The sequence below is a fragment of the Manihot esculenta genome, chromosome 11 (assembly GCF_001659605.2).
Source record: "Manihot esculenta cultivar AM560-2 chromosome 11, M.esculenta_v8, whole genome shotgun sequence".
In the NCBI taxonomy this organism is placed as follows: domain Eukaryota; kingdom Viridiplantae; phylum Streptophyta; class Magnoliopsida; order Malpighiales; family Euphorbiaceae; genus Manihot; species Manihot esculenta.
The window spans coordinates 1,858,550-1,878,141 of NC_035171.2; the positions used below are offsets into that span (position 1 = coordinate 1,858,550).

General features: G+C 32.0%; 2 protein-coding genes across 3 annotated transcripts; both read right to left on the bottom strand.

Moving 5' to 3' along the window:
* Window positions 1-1,800: 1,800 nt before the first annotated feature.
* LOC122725083 (G-patch and R3H domain-containing protein C30B4.02c-like) lies at window positions 1,801-3,058 on the bottom strand. Of its 2 annotated transcripts, none has more exons than XM_043961657.1 (3): window positions 2,988-3,058; window positions 2,091-2,917; window positions 1,801-1,984 (listed from the first exon to the last, which is right to left on the bottom strand). In XM_043961657.1, exons 1-2 carry the CDS (start codon window positions 3,024-3,026, stop codon window positions 2,102-2,104), a joined length of 855 nt encoding a protein of 284 aa, XP_043817592.1. In that variant the 5' UTR covers window positions 3,027-3,058; the 3' UTR covers window positions 1,801-1,984; window positions 2,091-2,101. The 2 variants fall into 2 exon arrangements, with proteins under 2 accessions (XP_043817592.1, XP_043817591.1); XM_043961656.1 differs by having other exon boundaries at window positions 1,810-1,984; window positions 2,096-2,917.
* Window positions 3,059-3,163: 105 nt separating this feature from the next.
* Window positions 3,164-7,329, bottom strand: LOC122725128. The gene is made up of 4 exons (XM_043961859.1): window positions 7,326-7,329; window positions 6,616-6,866; window positions 3,503-5,808; window positions 3,164-3,416 (listed from the first exon to the last, which is right to left on the bottom strand). The coding sequence occupies exons 1-4, from the start codon at window positions 7,327-7,329 to the stop codon at window positions 3,164-3,166; spliced, it is 2,814 nt and encodes a 937-aa protein (XP_043817794.1).
* Window positions 7,330-19,592: the final 12,263 nt, after the last annotated feature.

The following is a 19,592-nucleotide window of genomic DNA, read 5'->3' on the forward strand; positions in this document are numbered from 1 at the left end:
GAAACGGGAAACAAGTAGACGATGAGTTTGCTTTTATTGTTATTTTCCTTTTTGAATAATAAATATTTAATTTTATACTTAAAATTAAAAATTAATATTAATTTATTTAAAATATAAATAATCAATATTTTACTTATTTTTATAAAAATGGGTCCTTTTTCTTTTTCTTTTTTTTTTCCAGAAAATGGGTCTATTTGACCTAAGAAAAAAAGTTTTAAATTTATTTGGACTAAAAATTTAAAATTCTCTTTGAACTAATTTGACTTTTATCCTAGTATTTTAGGCTAATATAACCCTTACCAAAGTTTTTTAATTAACTAATCATTGTTAATATTTTTTAGCATTATTATTTTATAAAATAATATCTTTCTAATATGAATTCATTCCGCTATTAAGAGAAACAAAACATTTTCTCTTTTAGATTTTAAACTTGAAACCATTGACCAATGAAAAATATATTATAATATCTTATTTTATCTTTTAAAATTTAAAATAATATAAAAATAATAATTTTTCATAAAATAAATTGTTTAATTTTATTAATATACCTTGTTTTATATATTAATAAAATATGCAACTTGCCTACAAACAATAACGGATGGCAACAACAGCGTGGTGGTGGAGAAAAATAATCATTTAAAAGAATCATTCAAATCAAAGTATCACAACATTTTGATGATTCCTTGTTCAATTTCTATCTATTAGCATTGCGGAATCATGTGATGCTAGATGCTAAGAGAATAATAAAAAAGAAAAAAATTTCAAAGCACGAGCTATTTTTAAAATGGAGGAGAAAGAGGTGTATGAAGAAATGTACGGAATTGAGATTGTGAGAGTAAGTTTTATATAAAATGAATATATTAAGATTATATTTTTGTGAATTTTTTTTTAAATTAAAAAGAAAACTCATTTTAATTTTAAGTGTAAAATTAGGACTTATATTAATATGAACTGAACTAAAGTTTTAAACATAATTAGAATAATGATATTACAAAAATTTAATAAAAGAGAAAAATAAGTATATATGATTTATACTTTTTAATTTATAAGTTTATAATTTTCACATTTGATATTATAATAGTTGGATAAATATTGTTTAGTCACATATATTATTTTTCATAAGACTAACAATTAAAATATTATGTTAAAGTTCTCTATAGAAATTCATAGGGATATATTATAAGCTTATACTAATAATACTAAAATTAAACAATCACTACAAAAAAACAGGGTATCAGTGACGGATTTTTCCGTCGCTGAAAGTAAAAAATCCGTCGCTGAAACTTTCAGCGACGGATTTGCGACGGACTCAAGTCCGTCGCTTAAAGTCATGTCGCTAATTTTTTCCGACGGATTGGAATTCCGTCGGAAATATTAGCGACGGATTTCCGACGGATTTTCAGACGGAAAATTCAGTCGGAAAAATTTAGCGACGAAAAACTTTTGTCGCTAAATCCGTCGGAAATTCCAATTCATCCGATGAACATTCCGTCGCTAATCCGTCGGAAATAATTAGCGACGGAAATTTTCCGTCGGAAATATTAACACAATTTAAAAAAAATTCTCACAAATCCGTCGCTAATCCGTCGCTAATATGCTAAAATTCAATCACAAAAAATAGTTCCCTGTTTTTATTTAGATATTCCCTGTATAATCAAATAATTTATAATTAAGAATCATATTGAATATAAATCAAATATCATTCATAATAATTATAAGTAATGTTCATAATACTTAACAATATTCAGAATATATAAAATAAATCCATAATATTTAACAATGTTCATAATAATACTTAACAATCGTCATAAAATTTAAAATAAATGAATAATACTTAACAATGTTCATAAAACTAAAAACTAATCTATGAATTTGTTGAATCATCTGATAGAGAAGTACAATCTGCAGTTGGATTATTTGTTTCATTCATAGAGAGCTGCTGGCTATGTCCTCTACCTCTAGATGATACTGCTCTTCGAGGCATCTGAAAAAATAATTGTCCATTAGTTTTAATTAACAATAAAGACAAACAATAGAAAAAATAATAATCAAATATTAAGTCTATGAATATATATAAAAATATGATATACTTTACAATGTATCATTCAGAATCATCTTCTAAGTTGACATCATCATCACTATCAATACCATCAACTTCTAAATCGTCATCTGACTCTTCAGTGTCTTCTTCCTCTTCTTCATCCTCTCCCTCTTCCTCTTCCTCTACATCCTCATCTTCATCTTCCACCACTTCAAGTGGTTGTTGCACTTGTTGCAATTCATTAACATCCACCTCAACCATACTACTTGAATCAAGTAACATTGTGGGATCATCAAGTTCGGTTGTTGGTACAATTTCTTGAGGTCTTGAGACATCATCCTCTTGATAAGCAACATCATTGGAGTTTTGCTCATTTGAATTGTTGTTAACCATGGAAGGTCCAATATTGTAAGTGCTCCTAGCTTTGGTTTTGAAAACCGCACACCAGTCAACTCTGACTTTATTGATTTTAGGATATTTAATATAGCAAACTTGATGAGCTTGTTGAGCTAAAATAAATGGATCAGATGATGCTAGCCTTAATTTGACATTGATTTCCACAAGACCATGTTGAGGATGGACCCTTACCCCTCTATTAGTGTCAAACCATTCACACTTGAAAAGGATTATCTTGTTTTTCTCTCCAAAGTACTCTAATTCTAATACATCATTCAGCAAGCCATAGTAATCACTTTCATATTCATTATAACAACTTCCTTTGACCCATACACCACTATTTAATGTTTTTCGCTCTCTGCCATAATCATGTCGATGAAATTTAAATCCATTCACAAAATATCCTTTATATGATTGTACTTTTCGGCTGGGCCCTTGAGCTATTTGATAAATGCAGTTATCAACTTCGTTCCTTCCCACCTAATGTTGAAATATTAAGTTAGAAGTCAACAATAATGCTAAAGCTCAAATCATCACTTGCAATACTTACATAGTCTTTTAACCAATTAGCCAGTTCTCGCTCTCGCATTTGCTCAATTTGTTGATTGCTGATATTTGGTATTGTTTCTCGAAAATGAGAATCAAAAATCCTACACAAAAAAATTAATTTTTTTGTAACATATTTTATTTTATATGATTAAAATGTTAATACTTAATTTAAATCACTTACTCAATAAACGGATCAATTTCAGGACAATTCAATAACACATATAAATGTGCTGCACAGTACTCTTCATTTGACAACATTCTGCCATGTTCCAACTGCCCAAAAGGTCGACCTGCATGAGTGAAAATCGAAAGGCGTCCCATAGGTTCTACATGTCCACCATCATCATTTCTTGGGACTCTATTTAGTCTTGTCGAGATAGATGGCTCAAAGTAATGTGAGCAAAAAGATGAAATTTCCTCAATAAGATATCTAGTAAAAGAAAAATTAGACTGTTAGTTGGTTATTTGACATTTATTTACAATACACCATATGTAAATATTTAGTATTGCATTTACCGTTCAAAGGGATACATCCAACGATATTGCACAGGTCCACCTACTTTTGCCTCGTATGCCAAGTGAATAGGTAAATGCTCCATTGAGTCAAAGAAACCGGGTGGGAATATCTTCTCCATCTTGCAAATGCTCTCAACAATATTTTTTTCTAAGATATTCAAATTTTCTTCTGTGAGTGTGGTTGCAGTTATGTCTCTAAAAAAATGACTCAACTCAGTCAAAGCATCCCAAACTGCTTTAGGCAATATGTCACGAAATGCAATTGGTATCAGTCTTTGCATCAATATGTGGCAATCATGGCTTTTTAATCCATAAAATTTACAATCATTCACACTAACAGACTGAGCAATGTTCGAAGCATAACCGTCAGGCAACCTCAAATCCTTAAGCCATTGACAAATTGACCGTTTCTGTTCTTTATTTAAAGAATAAGTGGCTTTAGGTTTGTACACTTTACCATTATTATACAACAATTCTAACTCGGGACGATTGCAATAGACTTTCAAATCTTGTCTTGCCTTGATATTGTCCTTTGATTTGCCATTCACATCCATAACTGTGTAGAATATGTTATCAAATACATTCTTCTCTATATGCATAACATCCAAATTATGTCGAAGTAAATTTGATTGCCAATATGGAAGCTCCCAAAATATACTCTTTTTCACCCAGTTATGCTGTACTCCAAACCCCGGTATTGTTTGCTTGCCAGCAGTTGTTCCAAACACAACATCACTCAACAAATTAACCCGATGTTGTATAACATCACCTGCCATACGAGAAGGTGGAGGAGTTTTTTCTATGAAACCTTTTCTAAATTTATCTTTCTGTCTTCGATATGGATGGTTAATAGGAAGGAATTGACGATGACAATCAAAAAAAGATGGCTTCCCACCATGCTGAAGTATAAAGGCCTTACTATTTTCCATACAATATGGACATGACATTCTACCATGTGTGCTCCATCCAGATAACATACCATATGCAGGAAAATCACTTATTGTCCATAACAATGCTGCTTTCATTTGAAAGTTTTGGTTAGAATTAGCATCATGAGTCCAAACTCCTTCATGCCACAACAATTTCAGCTCATCAATCAAAGGCCTCAAAAAAACATCCAAGCTTTTTCCAGGGCTTTTAGGACCTGGAATTACCATATTCAGAAACATGTAAGGTTTTTTCATTGCCATCCATGGAGGTAAATTGTAAACTACAACAATTACGGGCCAACAAGAATACGGTTTAGACCATTGCCCAAAAGGATTGAATCCATCAGTACATAATCCAAGCCGAACATTTCTTGGATCAGATGCAAACCAAGAGTGGGTGCGATCAAAATGTTTCCATGCCTCACTATCAACAGGATGCACCATACTACCATCTACATGTTGGTTAGAAGCATGCCAAACCATATGCAGAGCAGTTTTGGATGACATAAAAAGTCTTTGGAGTCTAGGAATCAAAGGTAGATATCGCAACACTTTAAATGGTCTCTTTTTTCGTCGCCCCATAAATGATTGTATTGGTTTATATCGAGGGTGACCACATATTGTACATGATGTTCTGTCGATATTTTCTTGAAAGTACAACATACAATTGTTTACACAAACATCGATTTTTGTATAACCAAGGCCTAGAGTGGACATCATCTTCTTCGTATTATAAAAATTATCTGGTAAGAGGTTTCCTTCTGGTAGCATAATTTTTACCATTCCCATAAACTTATTAAAACAACTATGACTAATGTGAAATTCTGACATTAAGTTCAGCAATTGAGATACAGCAGATAACTTGGTATGATTATTGCAGCCTTCCCATAATGGCACATTCGCACCATGTAATAATTCATAGAATTTTGAAACTTCTAAGTTCGGCTCCATGGTTCGATTGCCCATTTCAGAACTACCAACTCCAACTGTACCATAATTTATATCCATTGCTTCCATGACCATGCTTCTATAATCATTGACATTGTTGGTTGTAGCAAGATAATCAGTAGATTGTTCCTCAAGTTGTTCAGAATTTATTTCATGAGTGATAGATTCACCATGCGCAATCCACTTAGTATATCCTCCAACAAATCCACTTTTGCAAAGGTGATAAGTAACATCTTGCCTATTCTGAAATTTCCTATTCTGACACTTAGAACATGGACAACGAATTTTATCTTGGCATATAAACTGTACTTGTGCATAGGCAAAGTTTAGAAATGTCTCCACCCCAATCTCAAATTCAGAATTAAGAAAGCCATTTTCATCTAGTCGCTCATACATCCATCTACGATCTACCGACATGATAAATATATTCTGAAATATAAACAAATTCAACTTTAATTATATACTAATTTAACAAATCAAACACACTAATCAATTTAACAATACATATCAAAGAAAAGTTGAATAAAGGCACATAAAGTAATCAATTTAACAATACATATATATATTAATAAAATTATATATTATTATTATTATTATTTTGAAATTTATAAAATGACTTATTCTCTTAAAATTAAAAATATATATATATTTTTTAAAAGATCATTTTTTAAAAGGCAGCAAGCTGCTGTGCAGCAGCAGCTGCTGCAGCACAGCAGCAACCTGCTGTGCTGCACAGCAGCTGCTGCAGCACAACAGCAACCTGCTGTGCTGCACAGCAGCTGCTGCAGCACAGCAAGCTGCTGTGCAGCAAGCTGCTGCGCAGCAGCTTGCCTTGCTTGTGCAGCAGCAAGCTGCTGCCTTGCTTGTGCAGCAGCTAGCTTGCTGCTGCACAAGCAAGGCAGCAGCAAGCTTGCTGCTGCACAAGCTATATTTCATAATTCCACATTATTTTTTTTTATAACTAATGAATTTATTTTCACATTATTTTTAACATATTATAATATATATTTCATAATTTATAAAAATTAGTAACATAATAATCATGTAATCTCAAAACCCCAAATAAATAAATAAAAAATATAAAAACAAACAATTAAGCAATAAACCCATCAAACTCAATGGCTAAGTAATCACCTAATATTTTTCAAAATTATTATTTTAATAATTAATATAAAATTAAAAATTAGTATAACAAGCATACATTAGGATCAACCAATCATTCCTTCAATAACTTACATGGAGTGGCGACGATCGGCAGTTGCAACGGCGGTGAGTGGCAACGGTGGTGGTGGCAGCGGTGGCAGCTCCAGCAATGGCAGTACAGCCGCGACAACAGCAACAGCTACAGAGAGACGCAGCAACGCGCGATAGCCCGGGAACGACAGTGGCAGCGGCGACGGAGGCGGCGACGGCGACGGCGACGGCGGCAAGAAGAAGGATGGAGCGATAAGGAGAAGAGAGGAGAAGAGAGGAGAGGAAAATGGTGGCTGAAATCAAAAAGAGTCCCGAAAGAGATGGATTAGGTTTTTAAATATTTTTTTGCATTTTCTGCTAATATTTTAAAAATCCGTCGCTAATCCGTCGCAAATCCGTCAGAAATATAAAGCTTTAGTGTTCGTCGCTGATTCGTCGCTAATTCCGTCGCTAAATTTTTTTTTCCGACGGAAGTAATTTCCGTCGCTAAATCCGTCACTGATAGCCTGTTTTTTTGTGGTGAATTCTAATTATTAAATTATTTTAAAATTAATTAATTTTATTTTTAATATATTTTAAATATGGGTATATTAATAAATTAATAAATAAACTATATGTTAGAAAAATGAGTTATAATAAGAAATAAATATATAATTATAAAATAAAAATAATATCAAAATTTGCTCCTTAAATTGAAATTCTAGCTTCACCACTGGCCAACTAAAGGACTAATGTGTGCAGGAGAGCCAAACCCATTGATTAATGTAGTTTTTGAGAGAGAATTAGATATTCAGTTTGTGGCAACATGGGCTTGGGGTTGTCATTTCATTGTCTTTGAACATTGATTAAAAATTTATGGACTAATTTGACTTTGTTACTAGTATTTATAGGCTCAGATAGAGAGAGGGGGAAGGAGAGAACTAATGCATCCCTTCATTCTCTCTGGAAGGATTATGGCGCTGTTTGCATTGGCTAATGCGTTTACTCTTTGGTTATTCAATTGGTTGATAAGGCTTTTGGCTAATGTCTTTGTCAGTATCAGAGCTGTGGCAGTGTCCTTTACAGTTTTTTGGCAAAAAAAAAAAAGTTGAGGGACCAAATAAACAATTAATAATATTTGAGGGATTAAATACAAATTTGTTCGTTAAGGAAAAGAGAAAAACACGTATTGGATTCCTTGATCTAAATATCCCGTGGGCGAAAGCAATTCTCAATATTTCCTTCCTAGGGTTTACTGAGGTTAGGAACGATGGATCTAGAGGGTCTACCCATGCTTTGCGAAGGAGGAGTTGCCGATAACACCACCGTTGAAGAGGTAAAATTTGCCGATAGTGAGGGGGTTAAAGTTGCCGATAAGCCCATCGGTGGAGACGTTGAGGAGGGCTGCGACGGTGAAGACTTTGAGGAGGGCTCCGACGGCGGAGACGTTGAGGAGGGCTCCGACGGTGAAGAGGGCTTCGACGGTGAAGAGGATAGCTCTGACAGTGAGAATACTACGAAACGTATCCTTCTCAGGAACAAAGATGAACCTTACGGCTATGATGACCCTGACTATGAGGGCAACCAGAGGGATGTCTATATTAATTACAGACGACAGTATAAGGAAAGCGATGTAATTATATATAACTATTTTCCCTTTGTAGTTTTTCTTCTTGTACAATTGCATTCTTAACGGATTGGACAACCTTCTTCTCCAGGGTTTTGATTTTGATGACTATCCAAAGTCAGGTGACGGAGAATTTTTTCTGGGTGTTGCTTTTCATGTGGATCTTGAAGATGACGATGATGAATTTACTATAGGCTGCAAAGAGGCCCTTGCCTATGCTATCGAGGAACAGAATAAAAAGGTGTGTTGCCTATGCTATGGATAGATCATGAAATTTTTATCTTGGAAAATAATTTGATTTTGTTTGGAGTCACTTATATTACCTTATTTTGCTTTAGGTGCCATTTCAAACTATGCTAAAATATAACAAAATGATTCTATTCAATAATAGAAATATAAGTAATTTATATATATATAAAGACTACGTACTAAACAATTAACAGAGGGAGGGACTTAAAATAACTGAGGGGTTCTATATATTATGCAACTCCAAACTATAAAATTAATCCATTACCAGGCTAACAAAAAAACCTAGAAAACTCACTAAAAAAGCATGAGGAAAAAAATCATTTAAAAAACCTACAATACAGCAGCTTTCCAAACTATTAATTATGCCATACATATCAAATCATTTCCATTTGTGAATATTGGCTACTTGAAGGCATTTTGAAGGAAAATTGACAATATTATTATCTTTTCTAGTCTAGTGTTTTATAGTCAAAAGTACATCTCAAAATAATTTTAATAAATTTTTATATAGCACACTACTCAAAAATATTAGTTAATATATAGATAATTAAAATAATAATTAAAAAAAATTTACAGAAATAAAAAAAAATGGAGTACACCGACACTAAGCTGACGAGACAATAAGGGAAATATGGTTATATTGATTTTTGTCTTTTTCTATAATAGAATTATGGGTATATTGATTTTTGTCTTTTTCTATAATAGTTGGTTTTGCTGACAACGTTAAAAAGGTGTCTATTAATTTAACAATATTATACATTTAACTATTTTTTAAATATTAAGTAATTTATATAATTACTACATAATTACCTTAAAAAAATTACTACATATTATACAAATACAACATAGCATATGATACAAGTATATCAATATATTTAAAAAAAAAGTATTTTGATATAAATATAATAATTCAATTACATATATATTGAATTATCAATTTTATGGCATTGATTTATATTTAAATTATAAAAATATTTTATTTCATAAAAATATAAAAGTAATAATTAAAAACACACATGTAATATTAAAGTCTGATTTTTAATCTCCACCTTTTCAATTAGGTTTTAATTTTTAGTTCAAACCTTTTGATTTAATATTTTCTAAATTTCTCTCCACCTTTATTTTTAATTTTAATTAGATTTATCATCAATTTTTCAATTCTATTTTTTATTAAAAAAAAAGCTTTTGTTTCTGTTAAAAGGCAAAATTTGTACTCTTTAATCCTAGCCTTTAATTTTTTTTTCATATATATTTTATTTGCAATCCTTGGATTGTTATAGTAATAATGGCTATCATTTTCTTTCTAAGGATAAATCTAGACTATCAAACATAAAAGATAAATTTGTACTAAATTGATCTCTATCTTTAATTTTTTATACTAAATCAGCACACCATCTATTTTAGGGCTTCTGAATATGTTAACATTTTATTTTAAATAAATAAAAAAGGTGCTATTAAGGAGAAAATATATATAATTGGAAGAATCTAATGGCATTACAGGCAGAACCAACTTTCTTTACGGGTCAACCAAAACGCAAAGAGTTCGACAATTCAATATATGACTTTGCCGATCCATTTAAATGGTGTCAGTCTATTTTAATAATTTATTTAATGTAGAATATTGGAAGAAATTAAATTAATTTTATATTTCTTAAATAACCTGACTACATAATGACACAAATAAATACACCTAAAATTTTAAATTTGTGAAAATTATCAAGGCAATTATAGAACATTGTGCATTTGTATTTCACAAGCATATCAAAAACTAAGGTCTTAACCTTGAAAGGGAGCTGGCAGTGCCATCCCCAAGTCCCAATCCTGTAACGCTAGATTGATCTTTTGAAATACTTTGTTCTTTCAAAGTTACAGAAATATATGCTTCACTTACTATTTCTTTCTTTTTTAAAAAAAATAATAAATATATATTATATTTGCTCATAACCATCATTGGTAGAGATTCGAAATTCTTAATCACATTAGCTAAAACTTTTGTTAAGATTTTAAACTTTTTGTAATAGAATTAATTTCATATAAATATTTAATTTTTACTCTGATGACCGCCGGGCTTTCTCTACCCTGGGCGAGGTCGGGTCTAAGAGGAGAATAATGGCTCAAAACCCATCAAACCCTCCTTAAGCTGACCAACTCAGCATCTTAGACCTCGACCCAGACACGCCGGACCGGATGGGTTACCTGCAAGTTCAGACCCAGCAGGAAGAAGCCCAGCTCCTTGATGTGATGTGAGGGAGAGGAGCTGGTCCAGTCACTTCGCAGCCCTGCCCGTACGCGCTCCGAGGGAATTAAATGGACGTCTGGCGTAGAGAGGAGTTCTGACACGTCCGTACGTACGGGCCTGAGTGACATAGACAGGTAGCACAATAGTAGGAACAAGAGGGGCAGGTAAAAAGGGAGGGGTCTTCTCTTTCCTTCTTCTTCCTTTTCTGCTTCTTCCTCAGCTCCATTTTTTTATTTTATTTTTCTCTATAACTCTTGTCTATCCATACTACCCTAGTTCATGAATCTGACTTAAACGTCGGAGGGCCTCCACCGGGGGCATCCCCGATAGACCCCTGACCATCTATCCTTATTTTGTAGGTCCTTTCATAAAATCGAATATTGAGAGACCCATATGATGGAGCAAGAAGAAAACCAGATCTATCATGGAGTAAGAGGAAAATCAGATTTATCAATTGGCACCGTCTGTGGGGACGAAAGAGATTTTTACTATCTCTAAAGTTCCTAAATTCACCTATTGAGATCCACGTGAAGGGTATGAAAGTTTATACAAAAGCTGGAGGTTTACAATAACCCAGCTGAAAAGAAAAATTCATTATGTTTAGGATTATTTTGATAGTCTGTCATATAGTTTATTTTAATATTTATTGAATTTTATTACTACTTAACTTTTTCCTTGAAACCTGGTGAAGTGAAACTTCATATCAAAATATTTATCTATGAATATAAAATTTTAATATTTTCTATAAAAATAATTAAATAAAATAAAATAAGTGATATATATATATTTGCAGAAATTTTGAGGTCGGCCGTATATATATTGTAAAGATTAAATGGGCAGGTTGGCTATAGGGTCCCAAGTTATGAAATTAGAAAGAAAATTAATAAATCAAAAAAAAAAAAGAAAAGAAGGATCCGCGAGGAAAAGTAAAGCAAGTAAGGTAAATTGGACAGCTCTCTGACCAGACAACAAATAGGCAAGATTGGACTAGCATTTCAAGTCAGATGGGGCACAATTCATTGCCAATTGACATTGAAGTAAGGTACACATAAAATTGCCACCTGTCTATCGCTTGTCATTAGCATAAATTATACTCCAGTTCTTATATTGTCTTAGAATTTCGAGACTGCCTTTAATTACCGTAATTGTTTTTTATTAATTATTGTTGAATACAAAGGATTTCATAGATTATTAAAAGATATGCTTTTGTATGTAAATGATAACGCTAAATTTAATTAAAGTATACTTATTTGAGTTTACATATCTTGACAATTGATTATATAACATTAAAATTCAAGTATTGTCATGAAAATTTTATTATTAATGTTAGTACAGACATTCCTAAAAAAAAAAAAAAAAAAGAAGATCATCTATTTTATAGATTGAAAAATCTTGGAGAAATTTACACATGCAAAATATTATTTATTAAATATCTAAATTGCATGAGCTAATATTGTTAGTTAGAGCTAATATTTACATTCATCTGAAATATGAAACTAAGTGCCATGACATATTATTTATTGATGAATATTATTGAATTAACAACGAGCATTTTCGTTATATACACTCTGTGCAAGCTCTTATTTTGCAGAAAAAATTCTGAATCTTGTTCAAGACCTCAGTGAGGTAGGTGACCGGCCTCGGAAAATAACCCTTGGCACCACAAAACCAGCTGAGATGACGAAGCGACAGTAAGGTCAATGAGCCTGAATCCCATGCAAGGCTAAAGAGTCTGGAAGCGACAGTAAGGCCTAAGAGCCTGAATCTTGCGCAAGACCTCAGTGAGGTAAGTGACCGGCCTCGAAAAATGACCCCCGGCACCACAAAACCGACTGAGATGACGAAACGACAGTAAGGCAAATGAGCCTGAATCCTATGCAAGGCTAAAGAGCCTGGAAGCGACAGTAAGGCCTAAGAGTCTGAATCTTGCGCAAGACCTTAGTGAGGTGGGTGACCGGCATCGGAAAATGACCTCCAGCACCACAAAACCAGCTGAGATGACGAAGCTACAGTAAGGCCAATGAGCCTGAATCCCATGCAAGGCTAAAGAGCCTGGAAGCGATAGTAAGGCCTAAGAGCCTGAATCTTGTTCAAGACCTCAGTGAGGTAGGTGACCGGCCTCGGAAAATGACTCTCGGCACCACAAAATTGGTTGAGATGACGAAGCGACAGTAAGGCCAAAGAGCCTGAATCTTGAGCAAGGCCAATGAGCCTGGAAGCGATAGTAAGGCCCAAAAAACCTGAATCTTGCGCAAGACCTTAGTGAGGTAGGTGACTGGCCTCGAAAAAAGACCACCAGCACTACAAAACCGAACTGAGAGGACGAAAGGAACTGTTCTTTCACCTTTTACTAAAAAATAATGTATGCTCACAGCAAACAGCGGCATACACTAACAACGCACAAAAACAACACATAAGAACACAGTTCTGACCTCACATAAAAGATTGGGGCACTGGACCATAAATGAAAAGTTAAATTCCGACCTCCCAAAGGAGCTCGGGTCATAAGGTAAAGAGACTTTGACCTCACACAACAACCAAAAGCGCCAAAGCGCCAGGCTGACCTCAAGAGGATGCTGGAACAGAAATAAAAAATCTAAATCTGACCTCTCGAAAGAGCTCGAATTACAGGCTAATAAGACTTCGATCTAGCAAAATAGCCAGTATATAACGAAATTAAACTAAGGCGCCCTAATGCCCGTATCATGTAGCAATGCGACCTACTAAAGGTCAATGCAAGGCTCACGGCGCCAAGGAGCCAAAGCGCCATGCCGATCTCAAGAAAATGAGCTCGGTACTGGTAAAGCCAATAGGCAGACCAAATTAAGGCGAGGCAAATCCTAAGCAAAATGCATACCAAGATAGAGAACCAAACAAAAGATCAGGGGCAATCATAAGAGGCATCGACCTCGAGAATTGACCGCTGGCACTAAAACCAGCTCAGCTAGCCTAGAGAGAGGTCTAAGCATAAAAGAGCCCGCAAAACACTCGAGGGTAGACAGCCTAGAAAACACTTGGGGGCAAAAAACTCAACTAACTGAGACATACCCGAGAATCAAATGCTCAGATAAAGAATCAAAGAGACAGGAGCAGCGTAAAAGACCGAATAAACCATTTTGAATGACCGGATGGGGCAGTAGAAAGCCCTGACTCATTAGGATATAAAAAAATCGAACCGCAGTATGGTCAAGTCCAAAACAGATCTATCATGGAGTAAGAGGAAAATCAGATTTATCATACTCATTTTCATATAAAATTAACTTTATATTATATATATATATATATATATATATATATATACACACGCCTTTATCTATCGGATTAAGTCAAGATAAACACTTTTATATTATATTTATTTTAATTTTTTGTATATGTAAATTTGTGAATCCGTTATTAAAATTATTAGATAAATTTGCTTTAAGATATTCATTTCAAAGAAAAATACTAAAATGTAACATCAAGTTAAATACCAATTGAATCACAAAGAAAAAATAGAGGAAAGTTGAAAAATTCAGGTTTGCGTTTAACTGCTTAGTACTTGAGGCACTGAATTTTTATAACAATTGCTCTTTGTAGAGTATGTGCAAACAAGCAGGTCTTTAGAAAGAAGCTCAACAAAAATCCAACAAAAACGATAGAAAAAATATATAAATAAAGGTTAAAATACCAAATACAAATCTTACAACTTTTTTTTTTTTAACAATGCAAATATATTGCAATTTTCAAAGCCAAACTCATGATCCTACAACTCCACCAGCCCGCAATGGTCTAAGGTCCAACAACCAAGTCCAGCCTGCCGCAGAAATTTTCACGCACCTACAACGACCGCCAAAATCGTCGAACAAGCACAACAACACCAACCAGAAGATGATAGAAACCACAACAAAACAAGCATGCATGCGTCGATCGTGAAACAGAGAAACTCTTAAGATGAACAGTAACAGAGTGTGGTCCATAATAAACCCAGAAGCACACAAGGAGGGCGACGCCGCAGAGTCTCGATCATTCGTGTGCGGTACCTCGCGTCACATCTATCAAATCCTCTCAGAAAATCAAAGAAGAACCACCAAGCCCTCTTCCAGATCCAGAACAGCATCCCTCACAAAGAAGCAATAAGAATCTGTAAAAAACAAACACAACAAAGAAAACTAGAAGAAAACTGAAACGGTTGCCATTCTACAGTAGTGAGGGAAAGCCACAAAGGACATGGACACTCCCTGCCCAAAGGTATTTTTTTGTCCTTATTGCTTTGTATTAAATGTATTATTATTCAAACATTCTATCATTTTTGCTCGTATCCGGTTCATGTGAACCGACAAATAGATAGATTTTTTCATACAAATTGGTAGGCTTCATATGTAATAGATCTCTTGATATGCTTTGGATCTGTGTAGACAGAACTAAGACAATAATTTTCTACTAAAAAAACCTATAGTGATATCAAGAAAGATATATGTACTCTCAATCAAGGAAACATATCCTTAATTATTTACTTTACCAAGATGTAGAAGAAATGGGATGAATTGTTATATTTGCCACCTTTTCCTGAATTTACCTATGGAGCAGCTAGATTGATGGCAAATCTAGATAACGAGGACCGACTCATGCAATCTTGATAGGACTTAATGAAGGCTATGACAGACTCGATTTCTAAACGAGTCAAGTTCGAATTTAATTTTTAGGCTCATTTGATAAACGAGCCAAGTTTAAATTTCATAATATTCGGATCATTAAGCCTCGTTTTCGAGTTCATGAGTAGGCTCGTGAACGGTCTTCTTAATATCATAAGAGAAATAAACTCAAGCGTTGTATATTTTTTCATGAACCAAATCTAAATTTTTTAAAATTCAACTCCATATAATTTAATTGCACTATTAAAACTTGCATATATTTAGATATTTAAGATTTAAAAGCTAATTTTTATACGTTAACCAGCTAATTTATATATGTATATATATTTATTCAGCTAAAATTATTTAATTTTAAACTTACTAATTTTAAATTAAAACTCATTATACATGTAAATAAATTCAACTATTCGAGACTAAACTCGATAAAAACTCGACTCATCTAATTTTGTTTGCTAAACGAGCCGATTTTAAACTTATTAATACTCTGTTTGAATTCAAAATGAGTAGAACTCGAGTTCGGCTGGAGCTCGAAAAATTTTAACGAACCAATGTTGAACTCTTTAAAACATTCATTTACACCTCTATGAATCAGTCATGTAGTCGAATGGACAAGCTATATTATCGATCCAACACGTGCCTTTAGAGCTATAATAGTTTTATCGAATATATGGATGAACGGATCATTGGTGGTTTTACTGAATAGATGAACGATTAAATCATGATATACTTATTGAATGACGAACGAATAGATCATGATGTACCTACTAAACCGATGGATGAATGAACCATTTCAGAGTGTTATATTAGTCTCTTAGAGCTTCAATTGTTAGGGCTTGTAAGAAGAAAATGAAACAATGATTGGGGAGCAACTCCTTAATTTTAATTTTTAGTTTTTTCTTTTCTTTTACATAAATTTGAGAAGTAGGAAGAAGCTTGGTTTTAATTTGGGAAATCTGAAACGGGAAACAAGTAGACGATGAGTCTGCTTTTATTGTTATTTTCCTTTTTGAATAATAAATATTTAATTTTATACTTAAAATTAAAAATTAATATTAATTTATTTAAAATATAAATAATCAATATTTTACTTATTTTTATAAAAATGGGTCTTTTTTCTTTTTTTTTTTTTCCAGAAAATAGGTCTATTTGACCTAAGAAAAAATGTTTTAAATTTATTTGGACTAAAAATTTAAAATTCCCTTTGAACTAATTTGACTTTTATCCTAGTATTTTAGGCTGATATAACCCTTACCAAAGTTTTTTAATTAACTAATCATTATTAATATTTTTTAGCGTTATTATTTTATAAAATAATATCTTTTTAATATGAATTCATTCTGCTTATTAAGTGAAACAAAACATTTCCTCTTTTAGATTTTAAACTTGAAACCATTGACCGATGAAAAATATATTACAATATCTTATTTTATTTTCTTCATAAAATAAATTATTTAATTTTATTAATATACTTTGTTTTATATATTAATAAAATATGCAATTTATCTACAAACAATAACGGATGGCAACAACAGTTGTAACGGTGGTAGTGGAAAAGAAGAATCATTTAAAAGAATCATTTAAATCAAAGCATCACAACATTTTGATGACTCATTGTACAATTTCTATCTATTAGCATTGTGCAATCACGCATGTGATGCTAGATGCTAAGAGAATAATAATTAAAAAAAGAAATTTCAAAGCACGAGCTATTTGAAAATGGAGGAGAAAGAGGTGTATGAAGAAATGTACGGAATTGAAATTGAGATTGTGAGAGTAAGTTTTATATAAAATGAACATATTAAGATTACATTTTTGTGAAATGTTTTTTTTTTTTAAATTAAAAAGAAAACCCATTTTAATTTTAAGTAAAAAATTAGGACTTATATTAATATGAACTGAACTAAAGTTTTAAACATAATTAGAATCAATGATATTACAAACATTTAATAAAAGAGCAAATAAGTATGACTTATACTTTTTAATTTATAAGTTTATAATTTTCACATTTGATATTATAATTATATCTATTAGAAAAAAAATTTCTAGCATAAAAAGGATGAATAATTGGTTAAATTATAGAATTGAATATTAATAGTTGGATAAATATTGTTTAGTCACATATATTATTTTTCATAAGACTAACAATTAAAATATTATGTTAAAGTTCTCTATAGAAATTCATAGGGATATATTATAAGCTTATACTAATAATACTAAAATTAAACAATTCTAATTATTAAATTATTTTAAAATTAATTAATTTTATTTTTAATATATTTTAAATATGGGTATATTAATAAATTAATAAATAAACTATATGTTAGAAAAATGAGTTATAATAAGAAATAAATATATAATTATAAAATAAAAATAATATCAAAATTTGCTCCTTAAATTGAAATTCTAGCTTCACCACTGGCCAACTAAAGGACTAATGTGTGCAGGAGAGCCAAACCCATTGATTAATGTAGTTTTTGAGAGAGAATTAGATATTCAGTTTGTGGCAACATGGGATTGGGGTTGTCATTTCATTGTCTTTGAACATTGATTAAAAATTTATGGACTAATTTGACTTTGTTACTAGTATTTATAGGCTCAGATAGAGTTTTTGAATTAATTAGAGAGAGAACTAATGCATCCCTTCATTCTCTCTGGACGGATTATGGCGCTGTTTGCATTGGCTAATGCGTTTACTCTTTGGTTATTCAATTGATTGATAAGGCTTTTCGCTGCCTAGGGATGTAATCGAGCCGAGCCGAGCCAAACTTTTTAAAACTCAAGCTCGTTTATTAAAAAAGTTTGGAAGCTCGAGTTCGAGCTCGAGCTCGACTCGAGCTCTAATATTTGATTCGAGCTCGGCTCGAGAATTAAATATTATAATCGAGCTCGATTCGAGCTCGACTCGTGAAAGGCTCGTTCGATTTAATAACGAGTCTAATTCGAGCTCGATTAAGAAGCTCGTTAATAAAACTCGAGCTCGAACTTGGAAAGCTCGATTAAGAAACTCGTTAAAAAAGGTCGAGACCGAGCTCAAAATTAAAAAGTTTGGTTTGAGCTCAAATTCAGGCTCGAGCTCGAATTAATAATTACACTTTAATCAGTTTTTAATCATCATTAATTTAAATAATATAAAAAACAAGAGAGTGTACATAAAAAAAATTACGTAACACAATTTATAACTAAAATAACACAAATAAATATAAATTCAACAACATAATAAAATTAAATTACACACAAAGTTTAATATCAAACGAATAAAATTGATTCCAACTTCCAACAGTTGAAACAAACTAATATAATTTAATTATCTTCATAATCATCTTCATGCTTGTTCAATTAGTTAACTTGAATTTCAACTTCAACATCCATATAACCTTAATTAATTATTATTAATATACTTTAATAATTATTATCATCTTTTATATTGTATGCTTAATTATATACAAAAATTTTTTTATAATTATACTTTAATTTTAAAATGTATATAATTTTTACAACTCAATTTATCATGTAGTACTATAATTTTAAAGAATACTTATTATAATAATTAATATTAATTATTTGTGATTATACATTAATTTTATGAAATCTTATTATAATAATTATATACAAAAGATTTTTATAATTTAATTTTAAAGAATATTAATTATAATAATTAATCTTAATTATTTGTAATTTTCAATACTATAATTTTCAAGTATTTATAATAGTTTAAATTTTATAACTTTATAGTTATTTTTATTTTTTTAATAATATATGAACTTGTTCATAAATTTATTTAACGAATTGATTCACCAATTTATTTAAACAATATTACTCACGAGCCTATTTAACGAGCCTGCTCGTGAGCCTTCTCAACGAGCCTGCTGGCGAGCCTTCTCAACGAGTCTGCTCGCGAGCCTTCTCAACGAGCCAGCTCGCGAGCCTAAAACCGAACCAGCTCGCGAGCCTTAACGAGCCGAATACTATGGAGCTCAAGCTCAGCTCGTTTAAGTGACGAGCCTCAAAATTGAGCTCGAGTTTGGCTCGTTTAAAAAACGAGCCGAACTCGATCGAACTTTTATCGAGTCGAGTCTCGAGTAGCTCACGAATAGCTTGACTCATTTACAGCCCTAGGCTGCCACCGGAAGAGTAAGGTCTTTGTCAGTATCAGAGCTGTGGCAGTGTCCTTTACAGTTTTTTGGCAAAAAAAAAAAGGTTATTTATATATATTTTTTAATTATTTTTCTTCTTTTAGTTTTTTTTAAAATTTATACATTATATATATATATATATATATATATATATATATATA

Excerpts from the sequence above, each read along its gene's own strand:
- LOC122725083 (XM_043961657.1), bottom strand. The coding sequence starts at position 3,026 with ATGCGAGAGCGAGAACTGGCTAATTGGTTAAAAGACTAT. Across the intron at positions 2,918-2,987 it reads CTAATTGGTTAAAAGACTAT|GTGGGAAGGAACGAAGTTGA; the intron begins GTAAGTATTGCA and ends TTTCAACATTAG.
- LOC122725128 (XM_043961859.1), bottom strand. Across the intron at positions 5,809-6,615 it reads GCCGATCGTCGCCACTCCAT|AATATATTTATCATGTCGGT; the intron begins GTAAGTTATTGA and ends TTTATATTTCAG. Across the intron at positions 3,417-3,502 it reads TGGATGTATCCCTTTGAACG|ATATCTTATTGAGGAAATTT; the intron begins GTAAATGCAATA and ends TTCTTTTACTAG.